General features: G+C 43.3%; 1 protein-coding gene across 5 annotated transcripts in view; it reads right to left on the bottom strand.

The window, feature by feature from the left end:
• Nucleotides 1–22,798, bottom strand: part of lamb2l (laminin, beta 2-like) — a 64,068-nt gene extending 41,270 nt beyond the window's left edge. The window contains exons 1-3 of one of the 5 annotated variants that reach the window (XM_042299416.1): nucleotides 22,638–22,798; nucleotides 22,290–22,384; nucleotides 8,333–8,404 (exon numbers count right to left, since the gene is read on the bottom strand). In XM_042299416.1, coding sequence (XP_042155350.1) covers nucleotides 8,333–8,363 — 31 coding nt within the window. In that variant the 5' untranslated portion in view covers nucleotides 8,364–8,404; nucleotides 22,290–22,384; nucleotides 22,638–22,798. Of the gene's footprint in view, nucleotides 1–8,332; nucleotides 8,405–8,922; nucleotides 9,075–11,143; nucleotides 11,272–22,289; nucleotides 22,385–22,637 lie in introns of those variants that run through there. The other 4 variants (XM_042299417.1, XM_042299420.1, XM_042299418.1 and 1 more) reach the window with 4 other exon arrangements.
• Between the last annotated feature and the right edge of the window lie 916 nt (nucleotides 22,799–23,714).

Below are 23,714 nucleotides of genomic sequence, written 5' to 3'. Positions count from 1 at the left end.
TCAAGTAGCACCTTTTGAGCTCATTCCTGACGACATGTGTGAGAACGTTACTGTTAGATCGGGTCCTAATGCTAACGTATTGGAGCGTGCAGAGAAAAACACAGGGCTTTCGTAGGTTTCAAAACTGCTGTTGACAACAGCTGGTTTCTCAGTCTGATTAGAGCGTTGGTCAAGCACGTGTCTGTACACCGCCCGCCACGTAGCTACACACACACGCATGCCGAAGAAGGAAGGCGAAGGCAGACACACACTTGCCCAACATCCCATCTCCCTTCTGTCCCGGGCGCTACAGTAAAATGCAGGGAGACTGCGAGAGGGGAAACGTGTATTTATTGAGAAAAACATTCCAGGTGTCAGACACAGACTGTTCCAAACACTCCGCCCCATCCCACAATGCCCCTGTGCAGAGGTAGAACATGTGTGTTGGAGTGTGGAGGGCCCGTCCAACATGCTCTGTGGTGCTTATCGCTATACGGGCTGGGACAGGGGACCAGGGAGAGCAGAGGAACCAGGCTTAGGCAGTCAGGCTGACAGCATATGGATCCTCCACGCTACTGGGCTTCAGTAGTATAGCTGTCTTTCCTCTGGGAGTCCAGGCTTAATCCACACACGACCTGACACTTTCTCAGCCACTGGAATGGAGCACTGAGCTGAGCAGTGAATCCATTGTCTGTCAGAGCTGCTATGGCCAGGACCTATCAACCTCTGTTTCCTCTACTGGATCTAACACTGTTAACTGTGCTCAGAGATCATCTCTCCATAGGCTATTCATCAGTTGGTCCACTGCTCTCATAACTGTCATTGTTGACGCATATCCAATAACAGCAGCTCCTACAAGCTGTCTCTGAATCCTCACTCCCTATTTTTTTTTTTACATTTTATTTAACTAGATGAATCAGTTTAGAACAAATTCTTATTTTACAATGACGGCCTACCCCAAACCATTCCCCTAACCCAGACGACGCTGGGCCAATTGTGCGCCACCTTATGGGACTCTCGATCACGGCCGGTTGTGATACAGCCCAGGATCGAACCAGGGTCTGTAGTGATGCCTCCAGCACTGAGATGCAGTGCCTTAGACCGCTGCGCCACTCAGGAGCCCAAGTGTACTGGTCAAGCATACAGTATCATAGCTCCAGTGATCTGTTGTATTTGAATCCAGTCCCTTCAGGTCCCTCTCTTCTCTGTCACCATATTCCAGTCAGTGGAATGGCCTCCCAGCACTAAAGCCCAGTGTGTCACTCACGATACTGTCATCATTAGACAATCCCATGAATTGATGGATTGTGAGTCAGATAACTATAGGGGGCCGTGCTGTGATTGGATGATTTGTACACATTCTCACTGATGGTTAATTTAACATTGAACAGGACCAGTGGGGGCTGCTGAGGGGAGAATGGCTCATAATAATGGCTGGAATAGATTAAATGGAATGGTATCCAAAACATGGCTTTCATGTGTTTGATACCATTCCATCCATTAAACTCCATTCCAGCCATTATTATGAGCCGTCCTCCCCTCAGCAGCCTCCACTGAACAGGACACAGTCTAGAAAATATCCTGTTCTGTATTGATTGTACAGTAGGGCAGAACATAGCAAAGCACCAACTGATACAGATTGAAGGTAAGAGGTAACACTTTCACACACTTCCAATAGATGTTTCCCAGTTACAGTCATTAACAGAGAATATGACCCAGATTCCTGACTGCAGGGGAGTGAGGACAAAAGGGCACATATCCCAGAATACCTAGCAGTCTGAACTTTGTGCCAGTGCCACCCAGGGAAGGAGGGAGAGGGAGGGTTTAAGAAAATCACAAGACCCGGTAATCTGTCTTTAACTGGATTAGAGCTGAGTTCCTGGGAAAGAAACGATGACGCCCAGGTGGAAGAGAAGAGGAGTGGCGAGCGGCTGTCTGGCTCCTGGGCTGGGAGGGCAGACAGACAGTAGTCACCGGAACACACTTCATACCTCACTGGCTGCATGTATTGTATGTGTGTGTGGACCGGACTCCTCTGTCAAAACACACCTCAGTCACCAATGAACCCTGAAGAGGCCCATTCTGACAACCAATACAGAGACAAGAGCTGCTGCTAGTAACCTATCATTTGCCAGACATTCCAGAAATGCCCCAAATTCTGTTGGATTTAAATAACAGAATCTTACCCTGTGAGATTACTGAATATTGTACCTTTATTTAACTAGGCAAGTCAGTTAAGAACAAATTCTTATTTTCAATGACAACCTAGGAACAGTGGGTTAACTGCCTGTTCAGGGGCAGAACGGCAGATTTGTACCTTGTCAGCTCAGGGGTTTGAACTTCCAACCTTCCAGTTACTAGTCCAACGCTCTAACCACTAGGCTACCTTAGGTTGTGTTACATGACCAGAGAAGTTGAAAAATAATCATTCAGAGCATCAAAGCTTTCAGTGCTCACTGTTCTGGCATCTTAAGTTATGGTGGTGGAACCCTGTCATACAGAGGGAACCCCTGAATTCTGTCATTCTCAGGTTCCATCCATTCAACCCTGGTTGTCAAGATATTTTACAGAGAACTCCAATACCTTTTGTGTGTTGTATAGCAATTACCTCATACATTACGTAAACAACGGGTGGAGTTGCAAGTGCAAAGCTATACAGAACCATTACTGCATCAGATCTCGCCTGAACAGCTGTCTGAGGAGTGGCTCCTCTATTGTAGTAAGAGACTGGTGAAAGTCAGCAGAACAATGGCAGCAACACAGTAAAGCAGAGACAAATCCCTTCTCTACATAAAACTCAACCTGCGCTGTGCTGCGCTGCTCTGGAGGAAACACCATACACACCTGCGGTTTAGCGCCCCGCGCTACAATAAAATACTTCCAGTACATCACGTCAGACTTTCTTTGAATCTTTTAGTACGTGTGTTTCTAAAATGTGTCAAGACATCACATTACATGAATTGCTGTCTATAGTCCATCTCTCTGTAATAAACTTGTGTCTCCTTAATAACATATGAATATGTAAACAACTCATGAAACATCAATTTGTTTTCTGTCGACTAAACATTCCCTTGTTTCTTCAATGTTAACTAATATAACCTAAGGTGGTAGACTGTCAGTCACCTTCATAGCTGCAGCGGGGTTATTCTGCCACATTATGCAGGCTATGTGTTAATTACTCCACATACTCTCCATTTCTGTCCGGTGGTTTGACAAATCTGCCACGAGAAGTCATTGGCACTGGAGTCTGTGGTGCTGTGACAGGAGGGGTGTCAGCATCTGAAACAAGTAAGTGCAACTCTGTGTCACACTCTGGGTGTTCCTCTCCACCTTTTTGAGAAGTCTCTGGAGCAGGGAGTACAGGAGGGGACTAAGCACACATCCTGGAGGGGCCCCCGTGTTAAGATTCAGCGTGGCGGAAGTGTTATTTCCTACCCTCACCGGCTGGGGCCGTCCCGTCAGGAAGGTCCTAGCAAGATTTCTTCTATGTGTCCATGTCTGTGTCCCATTTCTTGGAAGCGGTAACTCTAGCCTCCAAGACAGCTTCTACCCCCAAGCCATAAAACTTCTAAATAGCCATAAGGCTGCTAAATAGTTCATTAATGGTTACCTGAACTATCTGCACTGACTCTATGCACACTCACAAGACTATATATACACACCATATACACAGTCACACACACACGGGACTGACACTCTCACACAAAACCCACACTCACATACGCACACACACACATAACACACACACGCATACCAACAACACAAACACACATACACACACACTTTTACACTCATCATATGCTGTTGCTCTTTATTTTACTCTTATTATTATCTATCCTGATGCCTAGTCACTTTACTCTGCCTGCATGTACATATCTACCTCAAATTCCTCATACACCTACCTGCACATTGATCTGGTACTGGTACTACCTGTTTATAGCTCCATTTTTGTGTTTTACTCCTCTCGTGTTACTATTTTTGTTTATTTTGTATATATATATTAATCTGCATCGTTGGGAAGGGCTCATTAGCAAGCATTTCACAGTTAAAGCTGCAATACGTAACATTTTGGGAGACCCAACCAAATTCACATAGAAATGTGAGTTATAGAGCTGTCATTCCCATTGAAAACAAGTCTACAAAGCGTTAGATCTGTTCTACTTGTGCTATTTCTATGCTTCCCGGTCTTAAGTTAGGTTTTTACGTATTTTAGTTTCAGTTTTGTACACCAACTTCAAACAGCTGAAAATACAATATGTTTGGTTATGTAAAAAAATATTTCACAGCGGTTTAGATTGATTATAATGATTATCTACACAATACTTGCTTGATTTGTCACATAAACTGAAATTAGGCAAACAATTCGAATTTTAGCAACCAGGAAATATCTTTAAGTCTCCACCCTTTGTATTTGGTGCTTGTGACAAATCAAATTTGATTGATTGATTTGAGGAAAGTGGTGCATCTGTCTGTATGTGCAACTGCTGCAGGGCACAGAGACTGGGCTTTCTCTGCTTTCTCACACTGCTGGTAATGAAGTTGTGCTCTAATATCCCTCCCTTTCTCTATCACCCCTTTCTTTCGAATATGGACACTAATGAGCTTTTCTTACTCTCACACCCTTGCTGTGCTCTCTCTTTTCTCTATGTAGTATACAACCACCAATTACTGACCTCTGTCTTCCTTCTCCTCCTCTTCTCCCTGTTATACCCTCCTCGCCTAGTCTCTCTTACTTCCACTTCCTTATAGCCTTGATTTTTGGCTGCATAAATATGATTTATGTTAAATAATCAAATCCTTCAAACTTTAATTTCAGTGTGCTGTGCAATAGGATTCTCCAGACCCCAGGGCTAAACTGTCTGATCTAATTCTTATCCAACCCACTCCTGGAGAGAGGTAACAAAAAAGCAGTGGTTCTGTTTGAGAAATAGAAGCTTGCCAGCTCACCTTGGCAAGCTTCTATTTCTCAAACAGAGCCACTGGTTGGAAGGAAGGGAAAGTAGGAGAGACTAGGCAAGGAGGGGATAACGGGCGAGGAATTTACCACATTAGTCTCCGGCTTCATTAATAAGTGCATCGACGACGTGGTCCCCACAGTGACCGTACGTACATATCCTAACCAGAAGCCATGGATTAAAGGCAAAATCCACATTGAGCTAAAGGCTAGAGTGAAGCTTTCAAGGAGCGAGACACAAATCTGGAAGCTTATAAGACGTTCCGCAACGCCCTCTGAAGAACCATCATTTTTCAAGTAGACCACTTGAGTCCCTGTACCCAAGAACACCAAGTTAACCTGTCTAAGTGACTATCGCCCTGTAGCACTAACATCTGTATCCCTGAAATGCATTGAAAGGCTGGTCATGGCTCACATCAACACCATCATCCCAGACACCCTGGACCCACTCCAATTCTCATACCGTCCCAACAGATCCACATATGATGCAATCACTATTGCACTCCACAATGCTCTTTCCCACCTGGACAAAAGGAACACTGTTCCCTGCTGTTCATTGACTACAGCTCAGTGTTCAACACCATAGTGCCCTACAAGCTCATCACTAAACTAAGTATCTGGGATTAATCACCTCCCTCTGCAATTGGGTACTGGACTTTTTTATGGGCCGCCCCCAGGTGGTGAGGGTATGCAATAACACATTCACCACGCTGACACTCAACACAGGTGCCCTTCAGGGGTGCGTGCTTAGCCCCCTCCTGTACTCCCTGTTCACCCACAACTGTGTGATCACACACGACTCCAACACCATCATTAAGTTTGCTGACGAAACGACAGTGAAAGGCCTGATCACCGACAACAATGAGACAGCCTACAGGGAATCGATGGGGCTGTAGTGGGCACGATCGAGAGATTTAAGTTCCTCGGTGTCCACATCACTAAGGACCTTTCATGGTTCAAACACACCAACACAGTTGTGAAGAGGGCACAACCATGCCTCTTCCCCATCAGGAGGCTGAAAGAATTTGGCATGGGCCCTCAGATCCTGAAAAAGTTCTACAGCTGCACCATCGAGAGCATCTTGAATGGTTGCATCACCGCTTGGTATGGCAACTGACTGGCATCCAACCGCAAGGCTCTACAGAGGGTAGTGCGTACGGCCAATTACATCACTGAGGCCGAGCTCCCTGTCATCCAGGACCTCCATAACAGGCAGTGTCAAAGGAAGGCCCTAATAATTGTCAAAGACTCGAGCCACCCAAGTCAGTCTGTTCCCTGTGCTACCGCACGGTAATTGGTACCAGAGAGCCAAGTCTGGGGCAAAAAGGCTTCTGAACAGCTTCTACCCCAAAGCCATAACACTGCTGAACAGTTAATTAAACTGCTACCCAGACTTTCTGCTTTTCTCCCCCACCTACATGTACATAGTACTTCAATCAATCACCTAATCAAACCTACATGTACATATTACCCCAATTAATCACCCCAACTACCTCGTAACCCAGTACACTGACTTGGTACCAGTACTCCTTGTTTATAGCCTGTATATAGCCTTGTTATTGTTATTTTATTGTGTTTCTATTTTCTTTTTATCTATTTGTTAATTTTCTACTTTTTAACTGCATTTTTGGGAAAGGGCTCGTAAGTAAGCATTTCACGTTAAAGTCTATACTTGTTGTATTCGGCTCATGTGACAAATAAAAGTGTCTTTGATTTGATTTGAAAGAACCACAAACACAGGGTTCTGAGCAAAGTAAGTTCAGACATTACACTGCAAAAATATACTGGGTTAAAAACAACCCAACCTTAACATGTGATAACCACAGAACAGAAGAACTGGGATGACATTTACTCTCCCGGGAAGCAAAAAAGGACTATCTTAATGGCTTACACAAGTGTACTAAGCCACGCCTCCATAACCCAGCATCAAAAACCCAGCATCAATATCCCAGCAGTTTTGTAAAGAAAACAACCCATAAGCGACCCAATGCCTGCAACCCAGCAACACAGAATTTATTTTAGTGTAGTGTGACTGGAGGAGTGGAGACAACAGTGAGTTGTTGTGGCCTGTGGAGCTCTTATGTATAGTACAAGGTCATCAAGGCCTGTTTCCAAAACCAGATGCCTCAAACTATTGTTGTCCTCCAGTGTGGGAGTCTACGGCATAATATGCCCATAGCTGATTCAGGTAAGTAAGAGTTGGAAAATGAGTATTTTCAATGGTCAAAAAACTCATGAAATACAACATTCATCCTGGTGTTCAGGGTAAGCAGCTGATTCTGAGTTACAAACATCAACAATACATATTTCAACACTGAGAGTATTTGTGTACTCAGAGCGCTGTGGTTCTGGATGGGGGTGATGAGAGGACTGTAGTCTAGTCGCCCCTCTCTCTGGTGGACAGTTTCCCCTGTCTTTTGTGTGTACCTTTCGTCGGTGAGTAGAAAGCAGAGCCGCTCACACACAATACTGTTAATTGAACCTCTTCAGAGAGGGCGCAGCCATGTGTGTCAACAGTTAATGACAGAGGAGGGAAAACACGAGTGTGGATAATAAAAGAGTCAGGAGAGAGAAAGGGGAGCCATGTCTGTCTGTTGACAGGACCAATAATAACACAATGTCTGAGGGGCTGTTTAGAATCAGGGTCTATAGAGTTAGTACACAGACATACAGGTGTAGAATTAATTTGATCACCCTGTTGCAGGAGAACTTTCCTGCAATTGTTTGTGTTTTTTTTTTTTTTTTTTTTGGGGGGGGACATTTAAATGTGTAGTGTATTTTAGGTTGAATCTTTTACTGCAGTGGGCTAAATCAGGGTCACACTGAGTGTTTCTTGGTAGTCTTAAACAAATCTACTTTGAAACAAAAGTATACACCTCACACACATGGTTATGTGTATAAGACACCTGTACCACATCAGATATAGAGTTGAAATGTATTACATTTTGAGTTTGCATCCCAATATTACACTTTATATAGATCACAGAAGACTGAAATAACAAAACCGTTTGACATAGAAAAAAGATTATGTTTAATAATTATGAAATTATGAAAAATATTAATAACATTCCACCCACCCATGAAGCCACTGGGTCATTTGACTGCAGGAAAGGGCAACAAAGGCTTCTGAAATTGTTCATTTCCACTTTGAAATTACGACAAACGTACCAACCCTTACATAAATGTCCATAATGTCCATAATCCACATAATAATTGACATTTCCTGTTGCTGCAGGATTATTTTCCTGCTGTAGCAAACTGGCTCAAACTAAGATCCTACATCTATATTGTCTGCGATGTGTTGCTCATCTGCCACCAAGATAGACAATACATCACCTTAGAGACCTACTGTAGTACAGTGTTTACAGAGAGCAGCATCAAACTGAAACTTCCACTCACCTAAAATAAATATGCCCAGATATGCAGCCATGGCGGATGTCAGTCGAATTTGACAGAAGGCCACCCGGAAGGCTGAAACACAGAGTAGGAGAGAGTATGTGTGAATAAGACAAAATAGACCTGGTCTTTTTGGTCTTCAATGTCATAATATCATAATTTTGCATCATAATACACAATGATCCTCTATTGAAACGCTGGAGGGCCCAACAATTTATACCAATAAATCCATTAGGAAATGTGTGTATGTGCTGCTGACCCTAACACACTGGACCTCAGGGGGTCAGGGGTGCCTCTGTGACCGTGTCGTGACACTGTGGAGAGAAAGGAGTTGTGTGTGCACAGTCTCCACAAACACAGCTCTAAGGACTGAATGTGACCGAGCATGTTCCCTACAGATCTGCGCGTGGGAACACAGATTACAGATGTTCAACTATTCTAATCTGACTTGGCTCAAACAAATTAAAGTTGTTGTCAAATAGTACTACATCCTACCAAGTGACAATAGTACAATTTCTAATACTTTTTTCAATATGCGTTAACATGGCAAATATTTTTTTAACATAATCCCACCAGCAATCCTTCAAACAAACCTTCAATACAGAACACTGTACATTTGCATCTGTAACAGATTAACATGTACTAGTAGTGAGGCCGAGGGATGCCGGTACCACACAGTGATGTCATATCCATTGTACAGGGATAGCTAACTCCCCGTGCTGCTGTTCTCATATGGCCAATGACCAAACCTGCATGGCTCCTCTATAATGCAGAATAACAAGAGAAAAATGTTACAATCCCAATAAAATAAAAAACTCTGCAGTGTTACAATCCCAATAAACTCAGCAAGCTGAGTATTGACAAGTAGAGCGGGGAAAAGTTAAAGAAAACAACAAGCGGCTATTGCACTGCGGAGTTCCCTATCACTGCTTGGTTCCCTACCTACAGCAGCCTGGGGATAGAGGGGCTGGGGGCTGGCTGGCTGGTGGGTCTCTCTGTGGGTATAAACCCTTGAGAGGATCAGGGCCCCTCACTGCAGCCACTCTACTCTGCTGAAGAGTGTCCAACACTGGGACAGGACAGCTCTGCATCATAATGCCACTACCACAGTTTCCCACCAACATAAAACAACCACAGGGAGAACAGTTAAGAGCAAATTAAGTGATTTTAACACAGCAGACAGTTTTCCACAGAAACAAGACAACATGCCACAGAAACCTGACAGTTTACCACAGAAACAAGACAACATGCCACAGAAACCTGACAGTTTACCACAGAAACAAGACAACATGCCACAGAAACCTGACAGTTTACCACAGAAACAAGACAACATGCCACAGAAACCTGCCAGTTTACCACAGAAACAAGACAACATGCCACAGAAACCTGCCAGTTTACCACAGAAACAAGACAACATGCCACAGAAACCTGCCAGTTTACCACAGAAACAAGACAACATGCCACAGAAACCTGACAGTTTACCACAGAAACAAGACAACATGCCACAGAAACCTGACAGTTTACCACAGAAACAAGACAACATGCCACAGAAACCTGACAGTTTACCACAGAAACAAGACAACATGCCACAGAAACCTGACAGTTTACCACAGAAACAAGACAACATGCCACAGAAACCTGACAGTTTACCACAGAAACAAGACAACATGCCACAGAAACCTGACAGTTTACCACAGAAACAAGACAACATGCCACAGAAACCTGCCAGTTTACCACAGAAACAAGACAACATGCCACAGAAACCTGCCAGTTTACCACAGAAACAAGACAATGCCACAGAAACCCTGCCAGTTTACCACAGAAACAAGACAACATGCCACATAAACCTGACAGTTTACCACAGAAACAAGACAACATGCCACAGAAACCTGACAGTTTACCACAGAAACAAGACAACATGCCACAGAAACCTAACAGTTTACCACAGAAACAAGACAACATGCCACAGAAACCTGACAGTTTACCACAGAAACAAGACAACATGCCACAGAAACCTGACAGTTTACCACAGAAACAAGACAACATGCCACAGAAACCTGACAGTTTACCACAGAAACAAGACAACATGCCACAGAAACCTGACAGTTTACCAGACACACTTATCTACTGCAGAATGCCAATTCAGTATCTCACAAAGTTACATCTACCATAAAGTACAACAAATTCACCATAATGAAAATATAATAACATAAATCTCTGATATTATGTGTTTACAAAAATGGAGTGCCTGTATGCAAAAAAAAGACTCAAATAGACTTTTTTTTTAAAGTGCAACACACTAGCAGACCTGACAAAGTTCTCAAACCTTACGTCTGGGAATTACCAGGGACCTCACGATACCATATTATCATGATACTTAGGTGCCGATATGATATGTATTGCGATTCCATACTGCGATTTGATTGAAATTTGATGTTCCAAGCATATTGCTCACTATATGCCTGCTGCAGAGAGACAAGAGAGACCATGAGAAAGTGTGTTTCGATCGGTCCTGGAAATAAAAGAGCAAAAAATATTGTCTCACTATTTAAAAAAAGATGGAGAGCAAGCTATAGGATGAAAAATACAGCAGGTACAGCCGACTAGCGCTACCTAGCAAAAACAAATTGGAGTCAAAGTATCAATATAATATCATCCAAAATAATATTGCGATATGTAACTGTATCGATTTATTCCCCCATCACTATCAAACCTGTTCAGACAAACAATCCGACACAACATCTGTTAGGTCCAACTTCTGAAAAGTGATGTATCTATACAGAGTAATAGCATAAATAAGATCTAAGTACTCACACAGCCACGCAAGTAAACTCAGTCCTCTCTGTGGTGAGAAGCTTTCTGCAGGCTGGTTCACTTTTAGTGTGCGTGTGTGTGTGTGTCTGTGCGCGCAGTGTGGACAGCGATTCTTATTCAAATTCAGCTGTCACTCTGAGAGCCACTGTGTGAAAGGGGAAATGGTCTCTAGGCAGGCGGAATGCACTGCCCCACTTTTTGTGTGTGTGTGGGGTGGGGTGGGTGGGTGGGGTGGGGGGTTGAGTTGGGATGGAGGGGAGGAAGGAGGGAAGGAGAGAGGGAGGGAGGGGTTGGGGTGCTGTGTTGGCTGTCCCTGGGCCGTCGGTGCAGGGACACCCCCTCCCTGCTCCCGGAGAGGGGAGCATCCAAACTGACCACCAGAGAGACGACACAGGACCTCCGGTCCAGGGAAAAATAACCTGCTGAGTTTGTGGCATAAGTACTTCCTGTTGCAGACAGGGTTGTCCCTGTGCACTACATGACGTAGGAATTACAGCTTAACTAACTAAGAAGTTGAAATGAGGAGAGAAAATAAAAACATGCTCTATATTTTCATTGGATGAAATAAGAAGATAAGGTTGAACTGTGTTACTTTAGCATAATGTGGCACAACAACTTTAAGTTGATACAGTAAGTCTCGATCAATAGGACATACAGTAGTTGACTAAACTCTGACAAAGTCAGAGAAACTGTGGTTTTCAATAACATGAAATCCTAGTTCCAGGTGGGAGGGACTCTCATATACCATGCCTAACCCTTTAACTGTCTCGTCTTCATAAACATGTCGAACATTAAATTACTATTACTAACAACTCAAATAAGAACTTCCAATATTTTTGTTAAACTTTGTGTTTATTTGGGGACTAACAGAGCTCTACCAGGCTGTTGAGAAGTCAAAAGAGGGTCATACCAGCAATGCCATATTAGAATGACAATTTGCATTCTATTTTTGTTCTTCTCAATAATACTACAAAAATGACTTTAGGTCTGCTTCAATGGCTTTTTTTAGGTAGGTAAGCATCATTAAATGAGTAGTTATGATAATTGTGCACATCCAAACATGAATATTCAATTACATTGAAATTAATATGTTTAGTGTTTATAGTGCAATGTCTATCAAAATGGTTTTCTTACATTTCAAATTATCCAGGTTCTTCCACCATCTTTCCCACATATTCAGACTGCATTTGTAGATACTAAATTACAAAGTGGCGTCTTTAATTACTGTTATAGGCGTTCTTTTATAGGCGAACTTAAAGTCCCTTCTGAATATTGATTAAATGACTCCATGGGTCAATTTATGTCACCTAATATAGTGTGGTTTCAACAATTCAATCCTATTTTTCACCAAAATATTTTTTTATAGAAAATATACATACCATATTAGTTCACCATACTTGTCACTGACATATCAACCCCCTGGATGAGCACATTTAAAATATATATTGCTTTTTAGCCTTTTTACATTTAAAATATTTATTTTCATATTTCTACTCTTCAAGGTCTCTACTAACAGGAAATGTGCAATATTTATCCATCACCAACTGAATTCCTGCTATTTATCCCATATCTTTGGTGACTGATTTGGAGATTTCTTACAGACCTCTGAGTGGGCAAAGTCAGAGTGCCACAACACTGAACTGCAGCAACCCAAAACGATGGATACAAATTATGTTAATTGCTGCAGGAGGGCTGGGGGAGTTGACCAATCAAGTTAAGGTGAAGTTTTTTAAGTTAAGGTGAAGAATTTTTTTTCATATCTACTTCTAATTCCATTGCCAAACATGCTCTACCAGCCGGTTGAGGGCTAAAGCAGTGGTCACCAACCTTTTCTGAGTCAAGATCACTTTCTGAGTCCAAATGCAAGCTGAGATCTACCGCTCAGATTTGGTATTTTATATGAGTTAAAAAATGTAAGTCTGTGCAACAGTTCTGTAGCAATGAGGTTTGTGCAGTAGGCTAGGCTATAGGCCCAATACATTATCACCGCATATTAGATTTACTTGAATTACTCTGCCAATCCATTGTTGTTCGGACCATTAAAAAAAAATTATATAAACATTTTGAGGGAGACGATATGATCACACCGGTAATAGATCAGTTGTTGTATTACTTGTGAGGCACAGCTGAGTGAGCATACATTTATTTGTATTTTACTGCGCTGATGGATGCCTGCGCATCTGATGGTCAGTCTCAGTGGAGGGTTAGAGCAGCAGACTGAGGGTCCGCCTCTCAACGTCCCTCCGCTCCCCCTTTCCTCTGCTGACGCTGAGCAAAAAGGGACACCGTCTTCCAGCTGATGGCGAAACTGTAGTCGCACCGCAAAAATCCATGTTGTTACTCCTATGAACAGAGAAGGTGAAATATTCCTCTGCTAATAATAACGGAGCAAGCCTATCGATACACTTTCCTACTCATTCATTACAGCTGAAGTGCTGGTTGCAGCACGAGTGGAAGTAGGGAAGAACAAACATGTTCATGACTTATAAAAGTGTTGAATAAAAAGTGCGGACAGCGCTGAGTAAGCACTTAAACATGAACTCACTGAGAACAACAGCAGCACATGGCTGTATTCATTGACAGTTGATCTCAAGTCATGGTTTTAATAGTTTTGAAATCTCACAGTAATCAACTTTGCTGCGATCAACTTTGATCGCGATCAACCTGTTGGTGACCACTGGGTTAAAGGGTTAAACCTTTGTATGAGATGGCAGTAAGGTTGTGTGTCAACCAGCCAAACCACAGAAACCACACAACGGAACAAAGCCGCCCTCACATTCACTGCTCTGTGGTTACATGACCTTTGACCCTCTCTATGAAAGGGCACTGAGATGGAGTCCGATGCGGGGCAACCGCAGCAGATTCAGAACCTGAGGAAAAGTGATTTTTATAAGCATGTCGCTATGGTCTGATCTTGATCTTGCATTTTTTTTTTTTGTGCCAAAAAGTGGATGTGTGTGTGTGTTGACATTGAGAACATAATGGTAACCCGATCGAGTCCCAATCAAGACAGAGATGTCTATAGCTCACCTGTTTACAGACTAGTGGGGAGAGGATAACATAGCCAACTACATCCTCTCTGTGAATCAAAATGCCAATTCACTGGCTCCACAGAGGAGCTCTCCACTTTGAATAAAAGAGCAATACATGACCTCCTTCATCCTTCCGTCAAAATAGGTATTGAAAGACATCCATCCTAAGGGTGGTGGTGGTACGGTAAAGCACAGCGAACACACAGGTCAAAACCCCCTCAACACTAGATTCTTTCTGCTAGCCTTTTATCCTGAACTTCCAAGAACATGTCCAGGCCTCTGGCCTAGACTACAGTTGAGTGAAAAACACGGAGGGTCTTAAAGTAACTGTCCAGTTTTTCCAGATTTCTATGAAATATTGCCTACAATTAATTGCAATATGAGTGAAATAGTTTTCCTTCCGATTTTTTGTGTTTTCTATGAAGTATGTTAAAAAGCAGCTCTTCTGTGTTGGCATGGTGTGGGCGTACCCCAACAACAGAATACTGTGGGTGTATACCGGTCATTAAAAATATTCATGCGAGTAGACTGATTGGCCAGCTCGTCCTCCTCAGGTCTGTTTGAGATACAAGTTTTTAAGTGTTTTTTTTTCTCAAATGTATGCTTTGAACAAAAATATGAGTCAACAGCATTATTTGGGTATGTTAACAGAATATGAACTTTAAAAAGTGACATTTTCACTGGACAGTTACTTAAATACAAATCCAGATAATACTGTCATACTTCAGTTCAATTCAGTATACTCAGTGCACGCGCACACACACACACACACACTGACACACACACATATTTTAATAGGAGGGAGACATGCGGTTGGAACAGTGCTCACCGCTATGCCTCCGCAGTAAAAGTCAGATGAAAGATAAAGTAACCTGGGGACACTAGACAAAATAATCCCTGGCTTTCATATCCTAGAACACAATAATGATAAGCCATGCCTTGTGTGTGTGTGTGTGTGTGTGTGTGTGTGTGTGTGTGTGTGTGTGTGTGTGTGTGTGTGTGTGTGTGTGTGTGTGTGTGTGTGTGTGTGTGTGTCATGTAGACGGAATACCAGCTGTGTTTTCATGGACAAATATTGCTTCAGAACAGTACTGAATGAAATGTACACATCATAATGAACTCGTTTCGATAGCAGCGGTGCATAGGCAACCATTCAATAACACATTTCTTTAAAGTTGCACTAAGCAGAAATCGCTCAGCCATTTCCTGGTTGCTAAAACCATAATAGTTATGTGGCAAAATAAGCTAGAATCATTGTACCATCTAAACCGCTGTTAAATATATTTTCCATAAGCAAAAATATTGTATTTTCAGCTGTTTGAAGTTGTTGTACAAAACCAAAAGTAAAAAATGCAAAAACTAAACTTAAGAACAAGCATAGAAATAGCGCACATAGAACAGATCTACTGCTTCAAAGACTTGCTTTCAAGTAGAATGACAGACCTATAACTCACATTTCAGTGTGAATTTGGTCAGGTCGCCCAAATAGTTACATTTTGCCACTTTAACTGTCCTGAGTCAATGTTCACTGCGACATAATTCAAAGAAAGGTTAACACCTAAAATAACTAATTATGTCAGTCTGACTTACTTCTTATTAACTGACCATCTCGATAAATGACAAACATGATCCATTCTGTATGCGGCCATCAGATCAAAGTAAAAGGACAGGCAGAGGCAAAAGTAGTGACAGCAGGCCAAGTACGACAGAGATTGGCAACATCAGGTTGCTGCTCACTCACATTAGGTCTTGATGGAAGTGTCTCTCTCTTTATAAAGGCACGTGACTCAGTGTGGCAACCTTCACAGACAACATGGTCCAAATTCAACGCTGAAACAACGTCAATGAAACATTAACAGTAAAGGAGTAAAATGGTGAGTGATTAGGATCAGTGTTTAGTCTCTGGATGACCCTCAGGACATTTAAACCCCTTTACAGAGCTGACCTGAGACCTGCTATCTATCACTAACCCAAATATACTGCTGTGAGTCCTTGAATAAACTAGTAGCCTACAGATTGTATGTCATTGTTAACCTGTTTGTACATAATGCACTTTGACTCTTTGTACTGTAAGTAAAACTATGACCAATAACCTGTCTAGATTCCCCCTGATCAAATAGACCTCTCCATACAGTACGGCTGGGAAGGAGACAGACCACCCAAAAGTGACATCCCCAACAGAAGGAATCAGTACAGCTATGTAATGATTAAAACCCCACTTCAAATACTTTATAATCCCCTGAGAACTTCAAACATACACTACTGGAAACACAAGAGCCTCTTCCCTGACAAGCTACATGACATAATCATATACCGTCTGCATGGCAACTTCTGTTGTGTCTTCAACAGGGTTACGATTAGAGCTGCGATTGATATATGACGATTTTCCTTCCAGAAATAAAAAGACGTCTCCAGGTTTAAATCCAGGATCATCTGAAATTGTCATGCCCTGACCATAGAGAGCCTTTGTTTCTCTATGGTATAGTAGGTCAGGGCGTGACTGGGGGGTATTCTAGTTTATATTTTCTATGTGGGGTTCTAGTTTAGTCTTTCTCTGTTGGTGATTTGTATGATTCCCAATTAGAGACAGCTGGTAATCGTTGTCTCTAATTGGGGATCATATTTAAGTAGAATTTTTCCCACCTGTGTTTGTGGGATATTGTTTATGTGTAGTTGCATGTTAGCAATCCATTGTTGTCACGTTTTGTTTATTCTTTATTGTTTTGTTGTGTTGTGTGGTTCACTTACTTTAAATAAAAAAGATGTGTAACCCAGATCACGCACCAGATCTCCAGTACGCCTCCACAGCCCAGTACGTCCTGTGCCGGCTCCACGCATCAGGCCTCCAGTGCGCCTTCCCAGTCTGGTACGTCCTGTGCCAGCTCCTCGCACCCGCCCTGAAGTGCGTGTCACCAGTCCGGTGCCACCTGTGCTGGCTCCACGCACTAGGCCTCCAGTGCTTTTTCCCAGTCCAGAGCTTACGGCGACGGTTCCCAGTCTAGAGCTTCCGGCGACGATTCCCAGTCCAGAGCTTCCGGCAACGATTCCCAGTCCAGAGCTTCCGGCTACGGTTCACAGTCCAGAGCTTCAGGCGACGTTTCACGTTTCACATCCAACGACGGTCCACAGTCTGGAACCTCCAACGACGGTCCACAGTCCGGAACCTCCTGAGACGGTCCATAGTCCGGAACCTTCTGAGACGGTCCACAGTCCGGAACCTCCTACGACGGTCCATGGTCCGAAACCTCCTACGACAGTCCACGGTCCGGAACCTCCAGCTCCAAGGCCGGAGCCTTCCTCTGCATCGGGGCCCAGTCCGGGAACGGCGTTCAGTCCAGCTCCAAGGCCGGAGCCTTCCTCTGCATCAGGGCCCAGTCCGGGCATGGCGTTCAGTCCAGCTCCAAGGCCGGAGTCTTCCTCTGCGCCGATGTCCAGTCCAAACACGGCATCCAGTCCAGCTCCATGGCCAGAGCCCTCCTCTGCGCCGAGGCTCAGTCCAGACACGGCGTCCAGTCCCGCTCCATGGCAGGAGTCTTCCTCTGCACCGATGTCCAGGCCAGGGCCAGTGTCCAGTCCCGCTCCATGGCAGGAGCCTTCCTCGGCATCGAGGTCCAGTCCAGGCACAATATTCAGCCTGGGTCCATGGCTGGATCCGCGGGATGAGCGGGTTCTTCGGCCCGCACCAGAGCCACCCCCGATGCTGGTGGATCCGCGGGATGAGCAAGTACTTCGCCCCGCACCAGAGCCGCCACTGACACTAATCACCCCCACTACCCTCCCCATTTGGTTTCAGGTTTTGTGGCCGGAGTCCGCAACTTGGGTACTGTCATGCCCTGACCATAGAGAGCCTTTGTTTCTCTATGGTGTAGTAGGTCAGGGCATGACTGGGGGGTATTCTCGTTTATATTTTCTATGTGGGGTTCTAGTTTAGTCTTTCTATGTTGGTGATTTGTATGACTCCCAATTAAAATCATCGTTGGTAATCGTTGTCTCTAATTGGGGATCATATTTAAGTAGCATTTTTCCCACCTGTGTTTGTGGGATATTGTTTATGTGTAGTTGCATGTTAGCACTCCATTGTCGTCACGTTTTGTTTATTCTTTATTGATTTGTTGCGTGGTTCACTTACTTTAAATAAAAAAGATGTGGAACCCAGATCACGCTGCACGTTGGTCCGAGTATGCTTCCAACGATCGTGACAGAAATATCTTTCTGTGCCGATCTCCGCAGTAGCCTAATTGGCCCAAGTCTTCAATGATGCAGACAGAGTGTATCTGTATGACAGACATACAACAACTTGTTTGTGTCCTTCCATTCCCCTTAACGGTAATGATCTGTATCAGATCCAGCATCTCAATGCAAGCTAACTAAGCCTCTGCAGGTAAAGACAAGACCACCACTACCACATACAGAATAAGTAATACAATATACAGGTAACTGCCAAAATAAAGGAAACACCAACATAAAGTGTCTTAAAAGGGCGTTGGGCCAAAACAAACCAGAACAGCTTCAATGCACCTTGGCATAGATTCTACAGGTGTCTGCAACTCTATTGGAGAGCAGCGACACCGTTCTTACACGAGAAATTCCATAATTTGGTGTATTGTTGATAGTGGTGGAAAACACTGTCTCAGGCACCACTCCAGAATCTCCCATAAGTGTTCAATTGGGTTGAGATCTGGTGACTGAGAAGGCCATGGCATATGGTTTACATTGTTTTCATGCTCATCAAGCCATTCAGTGACCACTCGTGTCCTGCGGATGGGGGTATTGTCATCCTATGAGGGCATAGCCATTGTCCTGCCTTCTAGATCTCCACTTGGTCATTTTGTACATATATATTAGATTATGTAACATGTGCCCATCTCATTGATATGAAATGATTAAAGGTACACACGTTGTTTAAAGGTACACACGTTGAACTAGGTCATTGGAAATATTTCTACGGCCACCGCGCGTCCTGCGTGTAATGGTCACGTGTTCCAACAGTTTCCAACATGTTTTTGTTTTGTTTTTTTTACTGTTGCCTAGGTTTTACCTTGAACCCATTTGTACGTACATCATCCTTTATGACCACATGTACCTCTGGGATTAATTCAAAAGTGAATTGATTAGTTTCCACACCCACCATGCGTCATGTGTGTAATGGTCATATGAGGTGAAATGTGTGCATTCTGGGGAGTGAGCACTCCTTCTGTTTGACCTGACGAAGATCCGTTTTGGATCGAAACGTAGTCAGTAAAGCAGTGAATTGGGAGCTGAAACAGTATGCGGCCCTTCCTGATCTTTACAGGCGGCATAGCCACGGTAGACAAAATAATGGCCTGCCCAGCATTTTCATACATGACCCTAAGAATGATGGGATGTTAAATGCTTAATTAACTCAGGAACCACACCTGTGTGGAAGCACTTGCTTTCAATATACTTTGTATCCCTCATTTACTCAAGTGTTTCCGATAGTTTGGCCGTTACCTGTACATTCTCTTATCTCTTTGTAATAATTTGTTGAGCTATGGCTCATTAAAATGATAAATATTCAAGACATTTTCAAAGATGTGCTCTGTGTCTGGGCTGAAGTTGAGGGCACTTTAGGGACATGTAGCTTAAAGACTACTGCCTCTGACTTTCTGTCAAATGGATTATAACCGAAGTTGGTGAATTCTAAGTGTATGCACAACGCCATAATGCATATCAGTTGTTCAGTCACCAAGAGAGAAGATAGTGAGACTTCATTTCCAGAACATCAGGGTGAGCAAATGTGTATTATTCTATTAATTTGTCTTTATTCAGAGTTACCAGGAGAAGACAACGGCTTGGAAAGCTTACATGGGAGACAGGCAGAGTATTTTGACAGCTCCTTCACAAAGGGGTGTGGCCACAAGTTTGAATGGTTTCCCGTTATTAGTGAGATATATTTCAGACGCAATCAGGCATTTCCCTGGAGATTAGCATCAGCTCAGATCATCAGAGGATGTGCATGTGCGTGCGTCTGTGCGAGCATGTGTGTGTGCGAGTGTGACTTTACTGATAATTAAATGGATTTCCTGAAGATCCCTTTATCAAAGAGTTAAGATGACATATTCTGTGAAGACAGACTAGGCCTCAACTGTGAGTCATGTATTATTCCATCAGACAGCATTAATCACATGGTTTTGCCAAGGGTACATTACATTATTTGACAGACAGGGGCTTATCTTCAATTATCTCTTTACATTGTTGCTGAACAGCTGTCTGGAGTCACACTGTAAGCCGAACCAAAGCCAGATGTAATTGAGAGACTAATCACTAATACAAGTCCCAAGTCCCATGTCAGGAGGAAACAAGGGGGTGATTTCAGTCAAGGAACATGATTAAGTTTGAATCACAACCCCAGAGAGAATCTCAAATATCAAAGACATATTGATACAGTGTTTTGGGGCTTTGGAAGGGGCCCCTCTCCAGACACTAGCTCCTCAGAGCAGAACAGGGCAACGGCTGAGGCAGCAGGTGCTGACGGGCTGGGATGAGAGATGAGGCTGACGCCCTCCCAGGGCTGCTTGGGGCCAAGACTTGCAGATCTCTTGAACCCCTTAGGTTAGTGACACACACACAGCAGTGGGGCTAAATACCAACCAGGAGCTGATTAAACGTATACTAACTAAGCCCACAGACAGAGGCCATGGAAATCTTTCAGATGTTTAAACAGTTGCCTGGCTACCCAAACTCCTTGCTCCAACCAAACGCTACGCCACACCCATGGACGTTAGTGGCTTCTCTGCAACGAGTCTGTATCTGAGTACCTCTCTGAAGATTTCCAGACGGGAAATTAATTTTAGACCTTATGATTGCTCCCAGAAACCGGGTTGAACCAGAGCCAGAACACACGTGGGTAAAGCAGCGTTTGAAAATGTGTCATTGGCTTTGATATTCTGATTGGTTAGAGATGATCCAATAGCTGATGACTTTGTTTTGTACAACACACCTCCTTTTGACATCACCACAAATGACTTCAATGATGGCTGTCTCAGACTGAAGTCTATAGCGAACGGTAGAGCTGCGGAACAATTCAGTTGGAGTCGTGAGGCAATCCAAACAGTGCCATTGATTGGGAACATTTGCAAATAAGTGCCAGCAGGGTCCACAAACCTAAGAGTGATGGTCAATTTTGTCCAACTCATGTCACAGTTAACAGACAAAAGTAAGAAGGATGTATAAGGCCTATTTTCCAGCTAAAGCCTCATGTCATAGAATAGTCCTACATATACATTGGGGATTCCCTAATCAATCTAAAAATCTTTACTGTGACTGAAAGTGATTGAACAGGAGGTCCCCCTTTCAATGTTCATTTGAGTAGCTTCCTAATCCCAGTGGAATGTGTGAAATGGTGTCAGTAATCTGCTCGCCCTGACCCTGTGGCCAGTGGAGTGGCAGAGGGCCATGCACAACACAGAGCAGAGCTGCTCTGGTGTCAAGCAGTAATAAAACAGGAACAAGGTATTGTGTGAACCGAACAGCAAATATAAGGAAGAAGTTAGAAATGGGTATAGAGAAAGACCAAACTCCTGGAAAATTGTATACTTCAGTGAATGTTCATGAATGTCATTATTTGCATAACTACTGTAATTTTCCTTACATTTTTATCTCAACTTGCCTTGTTCCCTGTACTAAAATCTCAGTCAGCAGACCAGGGGTTAGGACTGGGAGCTGGAGTGTTGGCCTATGATCTTCCTCCCTACCATATCTTTCGGTGACAATATTTGACCACAGATGAGGAGATACCTCTGCAGCTCCTGATTGTCAATATATGATTATCCATAGCAAGCTGAATCACTTTATGTGTTATGCTCCAGGCTACCTAATATCCATCTGCATGAAAACTAGATGCAAACTATAGAAGTTATTACATTGATTATAATGAGTAGGATACAGTACCTCCCATAAATCAATGTCACTTAGAACACTAGTCTATTCTGTAAACGTCCTCAGGGTTCTACAAACACAGGTTCAGGATAAACGGTCGCATAACAACAGTTATTTATTACCGTCAACGACCGATAAGTGTTGGAGAAATACAGAGGGCAGTGAAGTTTAATTCTACAGCTAAAACGCAAGGTAAAAATGTGCAGTAGTCTCACCTGCTCACCACTTTCTCTGATCCACTGTCTCTGCTTCCTAGCCCGCCTCGACCACTTGTATGAGTCCTGTGTACAGTTTGGTCTGCAGTCCAGTACTGCACAGAAAGGAGGAGGAGTAGAAACCAGCGTTTATCAAAGTGAATATATATATATATTATATATATATATATATATATATGTAGGCCTACCCTACTGTACAAACAAGGTAGGTTTCTGTTAGGTATGGGCGCCACCCTGACGCTATACTGACTGGGCTACAGTACTACACCGTTCAACCCCCGACATCGACGTCTTTCAGTCAGGTAGAAGGTAGGTTAAAGGCTGACGTTAAGACGACAGAAATGTTACCTTATCGTTCAGGACATCAAAGTTAAACTTGGACGAAGAAGAACAAAGGCTCGGTTTGTTTGATACACATTGCAATGCCCTAAACCTAGTTTATTATAATTTCCCGTAATAGTCACTTGCTCCTTTTCCCACCTGCCTCTCTCTGTCTGTAATCTTTCTACAAATATTAATTTCCCGCTCCTCCCCAATAACTCTGACCAGGACAGGTATCTGCCCAGTTGTTACAAATGTAGGATCAAAAATGGAAATAAGAGTGAGTGGGGGGGGAGCGGGGTTGTTGAACATGTTTAATTTCTTCATTTCCCGTGATAATTCTTAATAGTTAGGTTATGGGTCATTTCCTTTGTCAGAAATCATTTTGTATTTGCTTTTTTAGTGCCTCCATGTAAGCCTGCTGTAGGTACTGCAGCTGGGTATTTTGTTATGAGGAATATAAACATCTTTATAGAATGATGATGACAAACGCCATCAACAAGCTCATTATCTGGTGCCAGCCAAATCTGACTGGGAGATAAACCTCAGAAAACAGACTTCTGCAGAGCACAGGAACAAGAGAGCAGTCTGTTGTTCAAGGGGCAGATGGGGGTGATATTGTGTGGGGATGGGTAGTGTGGTAAATCTGTTATGTAGTTTGCTGTTCATTACTGTATTGATTTATTGTATTGGGTTTGGAGTTGTCCCCATCACAGACAAATACAACTTAGGATCCATAACCAAGTCCTGCCCCAGCATACCTCACATTCCCTCCCACTAAAGGGTTCCCTCATCATAACACCAACACGGTAGAGAGGGCTGTTAGAGCTAGCTGGACCAGGGATTGTTATAAATATACCTCCTCCTCCATTCCCCTCCACCCTAGGTGTAAAAATATGTTCATGTGACAGGTGAGGGCAAAGAATAGATTTATTGGTTTGGTTTGTGAGGGTCTATTAATTAATTGTTTTTTGAGGGTCAAATTGCTATTTTGGAGTAACGTGCATAACTCAGCTCCGTACATACAGTAGTCCGTAGGACTGCAAAATGTATTATATTTTGTATTGTGTTGTGTATTTTTAGGATTTGTGGGCTCAGGGCTAT

Source organism: Oncorhynchus tshawytscha, linkage group LG16, assembly GCF_018296145.1.
Source record: "Oncorhynchus tshawytscha isolate Ot180627B linkage group LG16, Otsh_v2.0, whole genome shotgun sequence".
Taxonomy (NCBI): Eukaryota; Metazoa; Chordata; class Actinopteri; order Salmoniformes; family Salmonidae; genus Oncorhynchus; species Oncorhynchus tshawytscha.
The sequence above is the reverse complement of the archived record's forward strand: the minus strand, read 5'-3'. Positions and strand labels throughout refer to the sequence as shown.